The 16,672-nt window shown below is 41.7% G+C and overlaps 1 protein-coding gene across 1 annotated transcript; it reads left to right on the top strand.

The window, feature by feature from the left end:
• Nucleotides 1-931: 931 nt before the first annotated feature.
• On the top strand, nucleotides 932-11,411 carry LOC143387120 (olfactory receptor 14A16-like). The gene is made up of 3 exons (XM_076841754.2): nucleotides 932-1,180; nucleotides 10,448-10,936; nucleotides 11,028-11,411. The coding sequence occupies exons 1-3, from the start codon at nucleotides 932-934 to the stop codon at nucleotides 11,409-11,411; spliced, it is 1,122 nt and encodes a 373-aa protein (XP_076697869.1).
• The last annotated feature ends 5,261 nt before the right edge of the window (nucleotides 11,412-16,672 follow it).

Genomic DNA, 16,672 nt, shown 5'->3' on the forward strand with positions numbered 1-16,672 from the left:
TTTTATGAAATGCTTTATTTTTACTCAATTCAATTAAAGTTATTCTATATTTCCTATTAAAATATTTTGTAAATTTTCTTCTTTCTCAAACACTAAATTACCCATTTAGGTTGAAGGATAAATTTCAACCCCATGATCTCAGGACTCGATAGCTATAATTATAGCTATAATTATTTGTGCCTTTTTTTTGTAAAAACACTGGAAATACAGTCAGAGAGAGAGAGACAGAGACAGAGAAACAGAGAGAGAGAGAGACAGATGATTTGTGTATGGCTGCATATAAAAACAGACTGTCGGTTGGTAATGGTGAACATTTCCCCCCGTTCCTTGCGCTTCTCTAACTTATCATCCATGATCACTGTTGCTTCTTCATTACAATGATATACCTACATGAATTTTATAATTTATAAATTTTCTTTCACTTTTTCTCTCTCCTTTTTACCATAAGCTTTAGTTCTTATACTTTTGTTCAATGTATTTAATAATAAAATATAAACTACATTAACTCTCTATGAATATGTTACTAAGTATTAAAAACAGGATTATTTCAATATGACTCAATGGGTATGCCCTCTTTGAGCTGCTTTACAAGTTCACTGGCTTATTCCAAAAATTCTACGTAGAAATTCAGGAATGATTCAAGATAAATTTTATAAATTTATAAACTTTATTATTAGATATGTAAAGTCTCCAATTTTCATTTTTTTCAGTTTTCTTTCTGATCACCCTTCTCGGCATTGCTGTTGCATGCATTGGGAGTGGAGCTGGGCAGGTCGTTGATCCTGGTGTGTCAGGAGAGCCGTGGGTGCACGCGTTATCACAGAGCAGAGCTGGACCCTGCAGCGGTGAGCACACACTGTTGGTCCAGAGCAAGGCTTAGTGGGAACCTGTCATGCGTCCGCCCTCCCCTTCCCTCCATCAGGTCCACAGCATGGCGTCCACGGCCAACCACACAGTGGAGATGGAGTTCTACCTCACACTATTCTCCAAGGACCAGGAGCCCCAGCTTGCACATGGCTTCCTATTCTTGCTAATTTACCTGGTGGCACTGGTGGGGAACCTTCTCATCATCATCCTGGTCACCGTGGACCAGTGTCTCCACACTCCCATGTACTTCTTCCTGAAGAACTTGTCCTTCCTGGATGCTTGCCTTGTCTCAGTCACTGTCCCCAACTTCATTGTGAGTTCTTTCTGCCACAAGAGCACCATCTCTTTCCCAGGATGTGTCTCACAGGTCTTGTTGGTGATTCAGTTTGCTGGGACTGAGCTTTTCACTCTCACGGCCATGTCCTATGACCACTAAGTGGCCATCTGCCATTCCCTGCACTATGACGTCATCATGAACAGGGGGCTCTGTGTGCGGATGGTAGGTGTCTCCTGATTCCTTGGGGGCATCTTTGGGGTCTTATACTCTGCAGGAACTTTCTCTTTATCTTTCTGTGGCTCCAGAAATCTCCCACAATTTTTTTGTGATGTCCCCTCTCTGCTGAAGATTTCTTGCTCAAAGTCACATGTCATCATTGATGTTAGTGTGGTCTTTGGGGTCATATATGCACATTTCTGTGTTGTGTCCATTGGATTTTCATATATGTACATTTTCAAGACTGTGACAAGAATACCGTCCTCACAAGGACGGTCAAGAGCCTTCTCCACCTGCACACCCCATCTCATAGTAGTGACCACATTTTTTGTGACAGGCGTCACTGCCTATTTGAAACCAGTGCTGGAATCCCCACATCCTGTGGACTTTCTGGTATCTGTTCTCTATTCCGTGATGCCTCCGTCTTTGAACCCTGTGATATACAGCCTGAGGAATAAGGACGTCAAAGCCTCTCTGTGGAAGATTCTATGGAAACTGTGCCATAAGTATTCTGGGGGAAAACAATAGGACTATTCTCTAGAAAGGATTAATTAAACATCTTTATAAATTATTGTTTTGGGGGTTTTATGGTATATGGTTTATTTTGATATAAGGTAAATAACTGAATATTTTGGTTTGGTACATGTGTATTTTATTTAGAATGAGGTTTATAGGTTCATGACCATGATCACCAATGATTATCTCAGAATCATCAATCGTTTCTTCCTTAGAGCGAATCCATGTGATCAGAACATCCATGATACTAGGCAGTCATCTGAAGGACCAGCTCCTCAGAAACTGTTGACACAATTCTCTGCTTGCAGATGTGACTAGGTTAAAGGGTTTGGGGTGGCTGGTGGTCCCAATCTAATCACCTCAACCCTCAGAAACTGCAGACTAAGATTTTCCCCAGAGAAGGACTGCCTGTGGGAGAGTGGTCTGACCTCGCTGTCACTAAAGAGGGACTGTCCTGTGCTGCAGACTCCCAAAGAAACACAGCCCTGCCAGCTCCCAGGATTCCAGCCAGAATGATCTTGGCCTGTAGAATAATGAAGATTTATTCTAAGACAAGCAACTGGTGAAGGTTATGACTACAGAAATGTAAAACAACTACAAACCAAATCTTTCCCCCCATAAATGCCTTTAAATCAGAGTTTCTGGCACATGCATAGATATAGATGCTAAGTCTTAGTAAAAGGTGATGAAGATTGGGAACAAACACATTATAATCCTCAAAATTTTCACAAAATAGCACAAAATTTATCATTTATGTCCATTTTCATGTTGTATTTCACATTTCAAATATTAACATAAAATATGAACATTTTTATTTTGTTATTTTAGCTTTATTATTTAATAAATTATTTATTTAAAGTATTATAGAAACACCAAACTTGCTTGCATTTCTTCCTGTTTTTGTTGTTACTGATGTTTTTCCATTTGTCAAGATTAGTATTTTTGGCTGCTGGTTATTTTGCATCTATTTCCCCAATGTATTTTATCATTGTTTATAATCTTCTTTTATATATTTAGGAATATAAGTTAAAATAAATTTTTACTGTGAGGAAGGATTAAAATTAACTGAAATTTTTTTATTAAAAAAAATAAAATTGTAAAGAGAGGGAAAGGCAATTTCACAACACCTATGTCTCCCACCACTACCAGGTCAGACAGCCCTTGAAATTCTTCAAGCCGAGGGAAGGAGATGAAGTCAGCATTCAACTTGGCCATAGATTGCCTTGTTTTTGAGTTCTAGTCAAGGCAAATAGACAAGAAAGATAAAAACATTCACATTATAAAGGAGAACAACAAGCAGTCTCTATTTACAGGTTTCCACATCTTGTCAAGAATCATCCCTTACCTGTGATTTTGCTTTCTGCCAGTTCAGTTACTTGCAGTCAATGAGAGTAAGAATACATCAAATGGAAAATTGTAGAAATAAACAGTGCACAGAATTTAAATAAATTTTCTAACAGTGCTTATAGTCATAATTTTTTATTTCTAAAATTATTGCATATTAACCTCTCACTGTTCCTAATTTGTAAATTAAACTTTATCCTAGGCATTTATGTCTAGGAAAGCCCATAACAGACCAGGTGGATTACTCTATGTGACTTCTGGCATTCACTGAGGGGCTGGTAACAGATCCCTAGCTTACCTGGTAGGACTAGTTATGTGGAAAAACTCAAAATTCCAAATATATTTTGAAGACAATTATATTCTTATCCTTAAATTTTATTTATACTATGAAAAGGGACTTCAGACATCCAAAAAAATCTTGAAATAATTCAGAACTATTATTTTAAAAGGCACAACAAAGGTACAAGATTCAAAACACTACATTTTTTCCATCCATTTCCATCCCCAGTGCCTTGCTTTCTCTCCTCCCTCCCACTATCTCCTTCTACACTACTGATGAACCTCCACTTATTTACATATATTTAAATTTCTGATTGATAGATCTACATAAAGATGGAATCCACTGGGGTTTATTGATACATGCACATAGGGAATATTGTCAAACACGTTCTGCATTTCACCCTCCTCCCTCCCCTTCAGCCTCTCTCCACTGATCTTCCCTATACCATCGTGTTATCTAACTATCCCTTCCTTTTCCCCCCTTATCTTTCCCTTGCTTGAGCATATGAGAAAAATCTTTCAACCCTTGATTTTCTGAGTCTGGCTTATTTCATTTAGCATGATGTCTCCAGTTCCATCCATTGACTGGCAAATGCTACAACTTCATTCTTCTTTATGGCTGAGTAAAACTCCATTGTGCATATATACCACATTTTCTTAATCCATTTATCTATTGATCAGTACATGGGCTGGTTGCATATTGGTGTGTTTTAGATATAAGGTGTCAACAAAAGCTCATGTGTGAAACAAAGGGAGAAAGTTCAGAGGTGAAGTGACTGGCTTATGAGAGCCTCAACCTAATCAGTGCATTAATCCACTTGGGTGGTAATTATATGATTAATTGGGTGGTAATTATATGGTTAATTGGGTGGTAACTATAACAAGGTAGGGTGTGGCTGGAGGAGGTGGGTCACTAGGAACATGCCTTTGGGGCATGTATTTTGTCCCTGGTAAGCAGAGTTCTCTCTGCTTCCTGGTGCCACATCCTGAGCTGCCTTCCTCCTCCACACCCTCCCACCATGATGGGCCCACTGACTTCCAGCCCAGAGCTATGAATTCGATCTTCCATGGACTGAGACCTCTGAACCTGTCAGCCACATATGAGACATCTCCAAAAAGCTCATGTGTGAAGTAATGTGAAAGGGTTTAGAGGTGAAATGATTGTGTTATGAGAGCCTGAAACTAATCAGTGAACTAGTCCCTTGTTGTGATTAATTTGGTGGTAGTTGTGGGCAGATGGGGTGTGGTAGGTCATTGGGGCATGCCTTTGGGGCACACATGTTGTCTGTAGTGAGGGGAATCCCTCTCTACTTCTTGGTGCCATGTCCCCAGCTGCTTTCCTCTGCCTCTCACTTCTGCCACAATGTTCTGCCCCACCCAGGCCCCAAGGAATGGCTGGCCATCTGTGGACTGAGACCTTTAAAAACATGTGCCTCCAAATAAACATTGTCTCTTTAAAACTGTTTTTGTCTGCCAGTTGAGATGGAGCATACCTGTAATCTCAGTGTCTTGAGAGGCTGAGGCAGGAGGATCACAAATTTTAAGTCAGCCTCAGCAATTTAGTGAGAACATGTCTCAAAAAAAAAATTTAAAAGGGTGGGGTGTGCTTTAGCTCTCCTGGTTCATACCAGAAAAAAAATTGTTCTTGTCAGGTATCTTGGTCAAATTAATGAAAAAACTGACTAAAACACCTCCTTTATTTGTTCTTGTTAGGTTTTTTGGTTACTGCCACAGTCTGGCTGGGCACAAAATAACCGAGCCTCCATGAGGCACTTGTAGGTTCAAACAGGAACTCCTTTATTGCCTGAACTCCTGCAAACGCCACCCATGCGGGCCTTCCAGGAACACCACACCAACTGGAACTCCCTCCATCAGAACTTCACCAACCAATGCGAATTCCCCAGGAATCCCCCACCCCCAGCAGCCACCAGAGGCAGACAGCAGGGGTCTATATACAACTAAATACACAGCTTAACTAACCATCATCATCTCAATGGCTCTCTGGCTCACCTCTCAACCACTCCCTTCTGGCAAAATGCCATGTGTCATTCCAACTGGGCTGTGGCTCTCAGCAGGTTACAGTGCCCAAAATCTGACTGAAACAGAAATCTTCCTCATGTGGCTGTATCATTAGGGTGTGCTGGTGGGATAAAGAATTTGGAGTAGGGTAGCTGGTTCATACAGTGGTTCCATGCCCACTTTTGAGGAATCTGCATACTTTCCAGAGTGATCGTAATAATTTGTACTGAAACCAAAAAATGCATGATAAACTTTCCCCCCACATCCTCACCATCATTTATTATTTATTATTTGCATTCTTTGACCAGAATGAGATAAAATTTCTGTGTAATTTTGGTTTTCTTCATTGCTAGGGATATTGAATTTTTAAAATATATTTATTAGCCATTGTGCCTTTTTCTTTTTAAGAGAGAGAGAGAGAGAGAGAGAGAGAGAGAGAGAGAGAGAGAGAGAGGTGTGTTCAGTTCTTTTGCCCATTAATTGATTGGGCTATTTGGTTTGGGGTGTTAAGTTATTTGCATTCTTTATATATTCTAGATATGAATCCCCTATCTGAGCAGTAAGTAGCTAGCAAACATTTTTTTCCAGTTCTGTGGGTTCTCTTTTCATGCTCTTTACTATTTTCTTTGCTGTGCAGAAGGCTTTTGATTTGATGTTGTCCTACTTTCTGATTCTTGGGTGTAGTTTTTGCAATTTTAAGGTCTTGTTAAGGAATACTGTGCCTGCATCAATATGATGGAGTGTTGACTCTATGTTTTTTTCTAACAATTGCAAAGTTTTCTGGTCTAATTCATAGTTCTTTGATCCACTTTGTTTTGACTTGTGCGAAGAGTGAGAGATAGGAACGTACTTTCATTCTTCTGTATATGAAAGGCTGGGTGAGAACATTCTTATCTTTTTCCTAATTTTAGTGGAAATGTCTTCAGTTTTTGTCTGTTCAACAGGACGTTGGCTTTGGTTTTGTTTTGTTTAGCTTTTATGATGTTGAGGTAACCTCCTTCTTTTTGAGAGCCACAACCAAGTCAAGATGGCGCCTGGCATTTTGCCAGAAGGAGTGGTTGAGAAGTAAGGCCTTCGAGCCATTAAGATGATGATAATTAAGTTAAGCTGTGTATAATTATTAAGATAATGCCTGACTGCTGTAACTGGATGATGCTAAATTGTAACAAGCTGTGTATTCAGTTGTGTATATAAACTTCTGCTGTCCAGCAATAAGGAGGCTCCTGCTACCTGGGGTGCCCGCTTACTTTTGAATTCTCGTGGAGTTCCCGTTGAGTTCCCATTGGTTCTCGCAGAGTTTCGGTTGAGTTTGAGTGGAGTTCCCATTGGGTTCTGGCAATAAAGTAGTTCCTGTTTGAACCTACAAGTGGCTCATGACCTCCCGGTTATTTGTACCCAGGCAGACTGCGGCATCTTCTATCCCTGGTTTCTCGAGGGCTTTTAACATGAATGGGCATGGATTGGATCAGAGGCCTTCTATGCATCTGTTGAGAGGATCATATGATTCTTGTCCTTAATTCCACCATGTGGGGGATGACCTTTGTTAATTGGCATATGTGTGTCAACCTTGCACCTCTGGGATAAGGCCCCGCTTGGTCATGGTGCGTGTGCGTGCACACTTTACTCTCCACAGTCCAGTTATGCTAGGATAGGGAGATAATTTGCTGAGAGACCTGGAGCTGGCATGTGAGAGATAGGTTTATTGGGAAATGCTTCTGGGAAAGGTCCAGTGTGATGGGCCAAACAAGTAGGTCTTCTTCCCTCCCAGTGTCTACAGTACTTCACCCCTGGCCTCATGGCACTCTGTCCACTGGAGACCAGCAGGAGGAGCCCTTATCCTCTCTACAGTGGGACACTCCAAACCAGTTACCACAGGGAACCAGCTAACCAGTCCCAAGTCCTAGCACTCATGAGGGTAAGTCTGTGTCCCTCAAGATGATACTTATCCAGTATCCAAGATGACACTTACTCTGTACAAGCTCCGTCCCATTTTTCCCTTGACTTGGATAAGTTCTTGAGAATGAAAAGACATTTCAGGGACATAGTGTTTTGCTGTCTTCATTTTCTTCAAGGATGACAGAGCATCAGGGACTAGAAATCAAGGCCCTGTGCAAGCTAGTCAAGCACTCTGCTACTGAAGTACACAGCCAGCTTCTTTAAACTGGCCACTTTATCTCACAACTTTTTGTCATCTGAATCTGAGGTTATTGTGAACACTGTAATTAATATGTATTAGCGTAGCATTCAATCTCAAAGAATTTGTATGTATGATTATAATTAAACACCTTCTAATTTCCAGATAATTTATGAAAAATAGCACCAAAATCAAAGCACCTGCATGTGGTACAAGTTTTAGCTTTTGGTCTCTGAATCATTGATTAATTAACATCCCTCATTAGAATCATGCATTTGCCGCTCTAAATCCATAAGAGAAAACAGAACTTGTCAATCCAGAAAAAAATATGGCTTATGATAACTTAAAAAATAATAACCATGGATTTGTATTGTGAGATGATAAGTCCCTGGGGACATTCCAGATGCACGGTCCCTCCTGCACATGCCCGCCACAGGGGTTAGGTAAGTGTGTCTTGGGTGCTCTTTCAATAAACACTAGGACTCCTGAGGGCATTCAGTGTTCACACTCACTCATGCACAGTGTCATCCCGGTGCATCCTGCACACACGTGGAGCCAGACTGCGTGTCCAGCAGCCGTGGAGATGAGTAAATAGTCCCCACATCATCTCCCTTTGGAATATTTCCAACTTCCGGCCTGTGGGACAGGGACAACAGAGAAAACCAGCACCACCCTCCCTCTGCTTGTGCTTATCTACCTCTGCTTTTGCAAACTCTAGACAGCGGGGACAGTGCTGGGCTGGAGACAGCAGGGACAGTGCTGGGCTGGAGACAGTGGGGACAGTTCTGGGCTGGAGACAGCAGGGGACAGTACTATGCTGGAGGCCTCTACCATTTGGAAGGTAGTATGATCTTGGACCACTTAACTTAGTGATCTGTAGTGATTTCACCAGCCTCTACATCGAAACTTGAATGAAAATGGCAATTTCCATTTCACATAGTGCAGATACTTTATCAAATTTCAATTTTCTTTTATTCTGATTATTGATTATAATTTCAGTTAGAAAATAACTGGCCCAGGAGAAAACTTGGGTTTCAATGCCCCAATTAGAAGTGTTTCTTGGATGATTAAATGTCAACTTAAAGATAATTAAAACACATTTGTAAGTATAGGTCCCTGTGAAATAAGATATTAATTTTGAGTGTATTTTTTGAAATATGTTCTCAAATAATTTGTTTCAAAGGCTTTATCTTTATTGTGAAATATTGGCTCAAAGATATAACAAATTTTGTAAATAATCATACTATGTAAATAATCATTACAGAAGAGTTTTACCACTGAGCAACATCCCCAGCCCCTTTTTTTGTTTTTTATAATTTTTAGACAGGGTTTCACTAAGTGGCTTAGGGTCTAAGTTGCTGAGGCTGGCCTTGAACTCGTGATCCTCCTGCTTCAGCCTCCTGAGCCAGTGGAATTGTAGGTGAGTACCCCCCTCACCCAGTTTTGCCTTTTTTTGTTTGTTTGTTTTTAGTCAGGCTCTCAGCAATTTGCTGAGTTTGACTTCAAACTTGTAATCTCCCTGCCTCAACATCCCAAGTAGCGGGTATTACAGATGTGCACCACCATAACCTTCCCAGGAATTTTAGAATTTTAGACTAAATTTCATTATCTAAACTCTTTAAAGGACTGTCTTTTTTTCCAGCTGGTTGAATTAATTTATTTATTTAATAGATAGAAGGATAGTCAATAGAAAGGAAATTATAAAATACTGGCAGAAAAGTGTCTCGACTATGGTCTTAGAAAATTATATCAGAAGTTATGAAGTAAAATGCTGACATGTATGGATAAATAATCACTAGACATGAATATTGATATGCTGGTACACTTATATCAACATTTACATAGCTGTTTATCTATCTGTTTATGGATTTCCATTTAAAGTCCGTTAATTTTTAAATCAACTAGAAAGTTATGTAAATTTTGTCCTTGAACTATAGAAAGAACTCAGAATATCTTAAGGAAAATGTTCATCTGGAAATTGGAAACAGGATTAGCAGCTATTATGGAGAGAATGAAAATATAAATTTAAATAAAATCTTAATATGTCTTGCCTTTTTAAAGTTGTGCACCACAATTTAAATCAAAGTTTGGTAGGCCTCTCTCTCTCTCTCTCTCTCTCTCTCTCTGTCTCTCTCTCTCTCTTTCATCTACCTAGAAATATTATTTCAGGAATGTATGAAATAACCTTATAATCATAAACTTGAAAAAATTGAAAGGATATAAGAGTGTTAAGAAATACAGAATATAGAAATACAGAAGCCCAAAATAAACTCTGAGAGTAAATTTAACAAATTTTAAAAATGACCTAAAGTCTCAGAGAAAATTAAACAAGCAAGAAACTTTAAAAGAGCAGGTAGATATACATCTGTTGTAAAATTTATTTTAAAGACAAGTATCAAAAATATATTAAAATATTAATTGCAGAAGAATTTGCAAAGCAAAATGGAAATAGTCCTGGCAGGCAGCTATCAGTCTGTCTCTCCCTCTTTAGACATTTTAATACAGATACTTCTTTAGAAGACACGGGTTGCTTTGTGCTGGGTTCCTGTAAATAATTTGTGTCTACAGATGGAGAACATTTTCATAGACTTAAAAAGAAAAATTGAGAGAACAAGCAGTGGACAATGGGACAAATGAATAATTCCTTTATTGGAGAAAATTTACTGTTAAATCCACATTGTTCATATGCATGTACAGATTCACACAGAAACACATTCATTGACGTCTGCTCCGTGTTGGACAGGAAAGCTTGGTATGCCTGCCCTCTTAATCACACATGTCCATTTTTACTGCAGAACGATTGTTTGAGAATGAGTAATAACTCTATGGTCACAGAATTTCTTCTCCTGGGTTTTTCTGACTCACGGAGTCCTCTGCTCCTACCAGCTGTGATTTTTACTGCGATATACCTGGCTGCCCTGGTGGGGAATGGCCTCGTTATTACCATCACCTCCCTGGACCCAGGCCTCCACTCGCCCATGTACCTCTTCCTGAGGAATCTGTCCCTCTTTGACATCTGCCTCATTTCTGCTGTGGTGCCCAAAGCTGTGGCCAACTGGGTCACCCACTGCCACTCCATCTCTTTCCTCGGCTTTGTGGCCCACGTCTTCCTGGTGCTTTTCTCAGCAGACACAGGCCTGTGCCTCCTCACAGCAATGTCCATGGACCGCTATGCTGCCATCTGCCATCCACTGCACTATGAAGCCATCATGAGCAGGGACACCTGTGTGCAGATGGCCACTCTGTCCTGGCTCAGCAGTGGCTTTTTATCTGCTATCCACACTGTGAGCACCCTTTTTTATCTTACTGTGGATTCCATGAGATCCAACAGTTCTTCTGTGACATTCCCCAGTTGTTAGCTGTCTTTCTTCAAAGCGTGTGACTGCAGAAATTGTGTTCATTATCATTAATGTCTTCCTGGACACTGGCTGCTTTGCCGGCATCATCATCTCCTACGTCTTCATCTTCTCCACCTTCAGGCGGATCCCATCCACAGCAGGGCGGGGCAAAGCCTACTCCACCTGCCTCCCCCACCTGGCAGTTGTAGTCCTTTTCCTTTCAACTGGTTTTTGTGCTTACCTGAAGCCCCTCCTGGGGTTCTCCTCCTCCACTGACTTGTCTCTCTCTGTGGGCTATGTTGTGCTGCCCCGATCCCTCAACCCCATCATCTACAACCTGAGGAACAAGGCAGAATTGGAGAAGCTGGTCACCGGGAAGCTCCTGACAAACCAGCACGTCCTCCTTTTCCTCCAAGAATAGTGTGATTCCTCCCTTCCCACTCGTGGATATATGGGGTCAGTCTAGGCTTGTCTCTGTTTGTCTCCAACTGTTTTCTGGAACCAATGTGTTGATCTTAGTTCAAACTGGAATAAAATACATGACCAGGTTATTAGCAAAGCTGCGCTCGGCTGTACCCATCCTAGTTTTGGAGCATTGCCAGAGAAAGTGTGCTCATTAGTGATTCACCGCAGGTTTCTCTAGGTTATCTTAATTGGTTTATTAAATCAAGGCACACATCTTGGTTTTCGATATTTGCCAAGGGAGTTATTAAAAAGTCATTCTTCAGTGAGTCTATAGATCTAGATGCTGTGGTTTGTGCTCCAAAGAGGAAAAACAGCCATTGTGACCTAAAAATCTCCTGGCCAATGGCCCTGATTGCACTGGACCTGCCTAATCTCACTTCACCCTGTTGGGTCTGTTGGGCTCTACCCTGGCCTGTTAGACATTCTTTCCTGAGCACACATTTCTAGAACCTTACACGTTACTTATATTGTCCTCATTTACAAAATTAGCTTCATAGTCAATAAAATATTCACTCCTATCTCAACAGCACATTCATAAATAGCACTGAAAAGCAAAGGATGGACACTTTGCCAGGAGATGCATTTTCCACAGATGGGCAGTTCTCCTACCTAGGCATGAGCACTGTATCTCCTATCCCCAGATGATCATGTCCTTTCAACATTTTGGGGTTGCATAAAATATGAGATGTTGAGAATTTGTTAATAATTTCTGTCTTATATGTAAAAATAATTTCTGTGTTCTTAAGTTTTCACTTTACTATGTACTTTTTACCTATACTTTGAAATGTTCTTAATTTTCTATTCTCATTGACCAATATATGGAACTAACATATGAAGCTGTTAAATATGTGATTTATTAGTACTTTCTATCACTTCCTTATGATTTGAATAAGAGGTGTTCCTCAAAAGCTCATGAGTGAGACAACACAAGAACTGTGGCAGCTGAGGTGTGGCTGGAGGAGGTGGTCAGTGGGGGGTGGCTGTGGGGTCTGTATTTTTTCCGTGCTTGGTAGAGTTCTCCTCGATTCCTGTGGGCCGTGCCCTGAGCTGCTCTCTTTCACCACGCCCTTCCTCCATGATGCTCTGAATCACCTCAGGCCCAGGGCTGTGGATCAGCTCACTGTGGACTGAACCTCTAAAAACATGAACCAAAATAGACTTTCTCTCCTCTAAAGTGCTCTTGCTGGCTATCTTTATTACATTGACCAAGATCTAACTTAAACAGTATAATATCTGACCCCAATAACTGCAGGTGCAAAACTGGCTTTGAATCAAGCTCAGTGATTTCCCCTTAGCACTCAGCCAACCATACCAAGAGCTGGAGACACACTCTCTCTCTCTCTCTCTCTCTCTCTCTCTCACACACACACACACACACACACACACACACACACTGAGAATTTTAAAAAGGAGAAAAAACTTATACTTGTCTTATGATTTTTCTGGTTCATGACCTTACCTGAAAATAAATGTACAGTGAAAAATATTTGGGGGAAAATATATATTAGTTAGAATTTACTAGAGGAAAAGGAAAGAGTTAAGTATGCTTTGTGTTTCCTCTTTATTTTATTATTTTCTAAAACATTAGTTCAAAATAATTAAGACTAGAACTCTCCTGCGGTTCAGCAATCCCACTGCTGGGCAATCCACAGGTCAAGGGGATATTTGACAATGGAGCACATCTAGGCTGCAGCCCTGCGTCCTGGAAATGAAGTAGTGAAAACAGCTGACCAGAGAGGCGGCCAGAGTAAACACCCCGAACCCGACATTGGACAGCTCGAGACTTGATGGGACTTGCAACATGGGATTTGGTTACTGGAGCAGAAAATGAGGAAAGAATTCCTTGAACCCAAGCCCTGACAATTGTGGAGCCATGGGGAGGTGTAACAAAGAGAAGAGGGGAAGGGAAAGCCCATGAGCTTCCTCCTCGGAAACAGCTGGGAGGACAGCAGGCTGAGTTAGCCGGTCATCAGCCCCAGAGACAATGGAGAACCTCACACAGGCCAGCCGGGGTGGGCTGAGGGCTGTGCGGCAGAGTGGCCTCTGCAAAGTCTATAGTTGGCCTGCTTCCCTAGAACAAGCCGAATAAACACAGGCTCTCGCCACATTCAGACAGCCACAGGTAAACCCAGAGGGAGCGCCTTGGGAGTGGCTGCCTCTGACACTCATCAGAGAGGCTCCTGTGGAGGATCACTGCTGGCTGAAGACTCCCCAAACCCTCCGCTGCAGACAGAGGAGTGAGGGGGACTTTGCCCAAGAGCAAATCACTCCCATGGGTGTGAGCCCCAACCCAGCACTCCCCCACCACCAAAGGAGCCGGTTGACATCATACCCCTCTCACGGTGGGTGGAAGCCTTGGTGTCACAGATGCCCACAGAGGAACTGTGCCCACAGGCCTCACAGGTTCAGTCATCAAGAGCTTTGATAGGGCTTTACCAAGAATCCCCAGTGGATGAGGCAGGTGATAAGCACTCACAGCCACAGGGGCTCAGACCAAGTGGGCCCACTGATACTCCACTGCCATTACAGAGATGGCATCCTGACCATCTCCACCAGTCACAGACTCCACCCACAGAAAGCCTATGCTCACAGGCCCCACCTTTGCAGACAGCCACCAAGCTCTATGCCACCATAAAGAAGGCCCTTCAGGGGGAAGTGAATGCTTAGAATTCCATAGAAGTCAACAACAGCCCTGAGCCTCCCCTGTTCCCCCCACCTAATGGAAACAGCCAGTGGGTGCAACATCCCAAGCATGCAGACGGGCCTGTGGGCTGCCGACCACCCACCAGCTGGTGAGAAAGTGACAGAAACCAGGGAAGCAGCTCCTGATCCCAGCATGGTTCATCTCATGGACAGAACTTCCAGTGCTTCAGATAGATAGCTCTGTTTACTTCATTAAATAGTATAAAGACAAAACATTGGGAGTTTAGCTTTTTAGAAGCCATGAACATGATTGGAGTATCTTCCCATTGAAAGGTTACAATAGGAGCAGATGACCTTTCCAGAGAATTCTACCAAACATTCACAGAACTAACAATCTTTTTAAATTCTTTTGAAAAATTGGCATTGGGACAGCCCTTCCAAAATTATTCCATGAAATAAGTCACTGCCCCCAAATACAAACAGACAAAGACATAAAAAGAACAGAAAACTATAGAACAATATTCCCAAATGTTCCTCAACATTAATCCTAAACAAAATACCAGTACACTACCACCACCCACATAACCAAATGGCACGGGCATGTTCCCAGAGAAGATGAGTAAATGGTTAATTACTGTATGAAAAGAGACTCAATATCACTTATAATCAGAAAAATATTCATAAAACTACAGCGATGTCTCTTAGGGACTGTGTTCTCTTTAACAATCACACTCTCCTAGCCCCCGTTGTACTTGCCCTTTTCTAGAGAAACTGCGAGATTTTTCTAATCCTTCTGCCCTGCTTTCTGCTCCTGAGTGTCACAGTAAACTGGGCTGAAGGCTGCCTGGGTATCCATGCCTCTGCCCCAGTGCTGCTCTGGCTGGAATTTCCTCTTCCAAGTTAATTAGCCCAGCATCTTTAAATCCATCCTCACAGAAAGTCTCAGTATACAGGCAGAACACAGGCGATTCCTTTGCCAGAACACCAACAGTCTCTAGTCCAATTTCCATTAGAACCTGCTAAGAGCCACAGCCAAATAATATGATGCATGGCATTTTGGGTTGAAAGGTGATGCCAGCAAGCCATTGAGATGATATGATTTTGTTAAGATCTGCATTCATATGGATATTGGACTCCTGCTGTCCACCTTGGCCTGCTACGGGACTCCTGGAGAGTTCCCATTGGTTGGGGAAGTCCAGTAGGAGGGAATTCCAGAGGAGGGACTTCCTGTTGGGGTCTGGGAGAACGCCGGGTGGGTCGGTCGGCAATCTGGCCGGGAGCGTATGGGGCATTGGCGGCAGTTTCAAAAATAAAGTTTGTTCCTGCTTGAATGGCTCATGATTTTGTGCCCAGCCAGACCGCAGCAAGAACCCCCCTTCCCCTCTGAAGCCCCATTAGAGTCTTTACTGTTTGCCATTTTATTGGCCTTCTTGTCTCTGCCTTCCCACCAGAACTGCCCATTAAGCTCCATTTACAGCATTCAAAGGCTTTTCCAGATTGCTTTTTTTTTAAATTTCTGTTCCTGATCCCCCTTTTCCCTCTCCATTTTCCCTCCTGTCCTCTCCTCTGACCCTATCCTTCCTCTACCCTACTAGACATCTTTTCACTCTTCTATTAATTTGTCCAGACTGCATTGCTAAACTTCCAAAAGTACCTCTCCCAAACCATCTCCAGTGTCTTCTGAACTGTGTGGTCAGGTGAGTCATAGCAGTAGAAATTGTCACTGACAATTTCTGTTTCAGTTAGATTTTTGCATCACTGTGACCAAAAGACCTGAAAAGAACAACTTAGAGGGAAAGTTTATTTAAGCTTAAAGCTTCACAGGTTTAGTCCATGGTTGGCTGAGTCCATGGCTCTGAGCCTGAGGTAAGGCTGAATATCATGGTAGAAGAGAAAAGTAGCTCAGGACATGGCAATCAGGAAGCAGAGAATGCTATGTAAGTGTGTTTCAAAAAATTAATGTGCATTTCGGTGACAAAAGATAAAACAACTCATTCAATATGGGCAGAGTTTTATATTTTTTTTGTAATTTTTATTAGCCATTTTAATTATACAAAAAAAACCCATGGGTTTCATTGTGGCATATTCATATTCATCACCCAAAGAGGAAAATCAAGTGGCAAGTAAGTGCATGAAAAGTCCCACAGTATCATTAGTCACTTGAAAGCAAAAATTAAAACCATAGTAAGGCACCACATCCCACTAACGAGAACTGCAAACATAAGAAGAACAAAAACAAAAAATGTGACAGTGAAGATTGTAGAGAAATTGGAACCCTCAACACATCACTGAGGGAAAATGTAAAATGGTATGGGTGCTGTGAAGAACAGCTCTACAGTTCTGCAGAAAGCTGAACGTGGTTACCACTAAACCCGCCATCCCATGCTAAGTGTGTACTTAAGAAAAGTGAAATGGCCTGTGTATAGACACATGATAGCATCAAAGTGTATATCAACTAATGAATGGGTAATTAGAGGGGGGAGGGAAAGAGAGAGAGAAGGGAAATTGCAGGGTAAAGGAAGGAGACCCTCATTGTTATACAAAATTACATATAAGAGGAAGTGAGGGGAAAGG

The sequence above is a fragment of the Callospermophilus lateralis genome, unplaced genomic scaffold, assembly GCF_048772815.1.
Source record: "Callospermophilus lateralis isolate mCalLat2 unplaced genomic scaffold, mCalLat2.hap1 Scaffold_1734, whole genome shotgun sequence".
Lineage (NCBI taxonomy): Eukaryota > Metazoa > Chordata > Mammalia > Rodentia > Sciuridae > Callospermophilus > Callospermophilus lateralis.

Excerpts from the sequence above, each read along its gene's own strand:
- LOC143387120 (XM_076841754.2), top strand. The coding sequence starts at position 932 with ATGGCGTCCACGGCCAACCACACAGTGGAGATGGAGTTCTACCTCACA. Across the intron at positions 1,181-10,447 it reads TCACTGTCCCCAACTTCATT|AACGATTGTTTGAGAATGAG; the intron begins GTGAGTTCTTTC and ends TTTTTACTGCAG. Across the intron at positions 10,937-11,027 it reads TTTTATCTGCTATCCACACT|CGTGTGACTGCAGAAATTGT; the intron begins GTGAGCACCCTT and ends CTTTCTTCAAAG.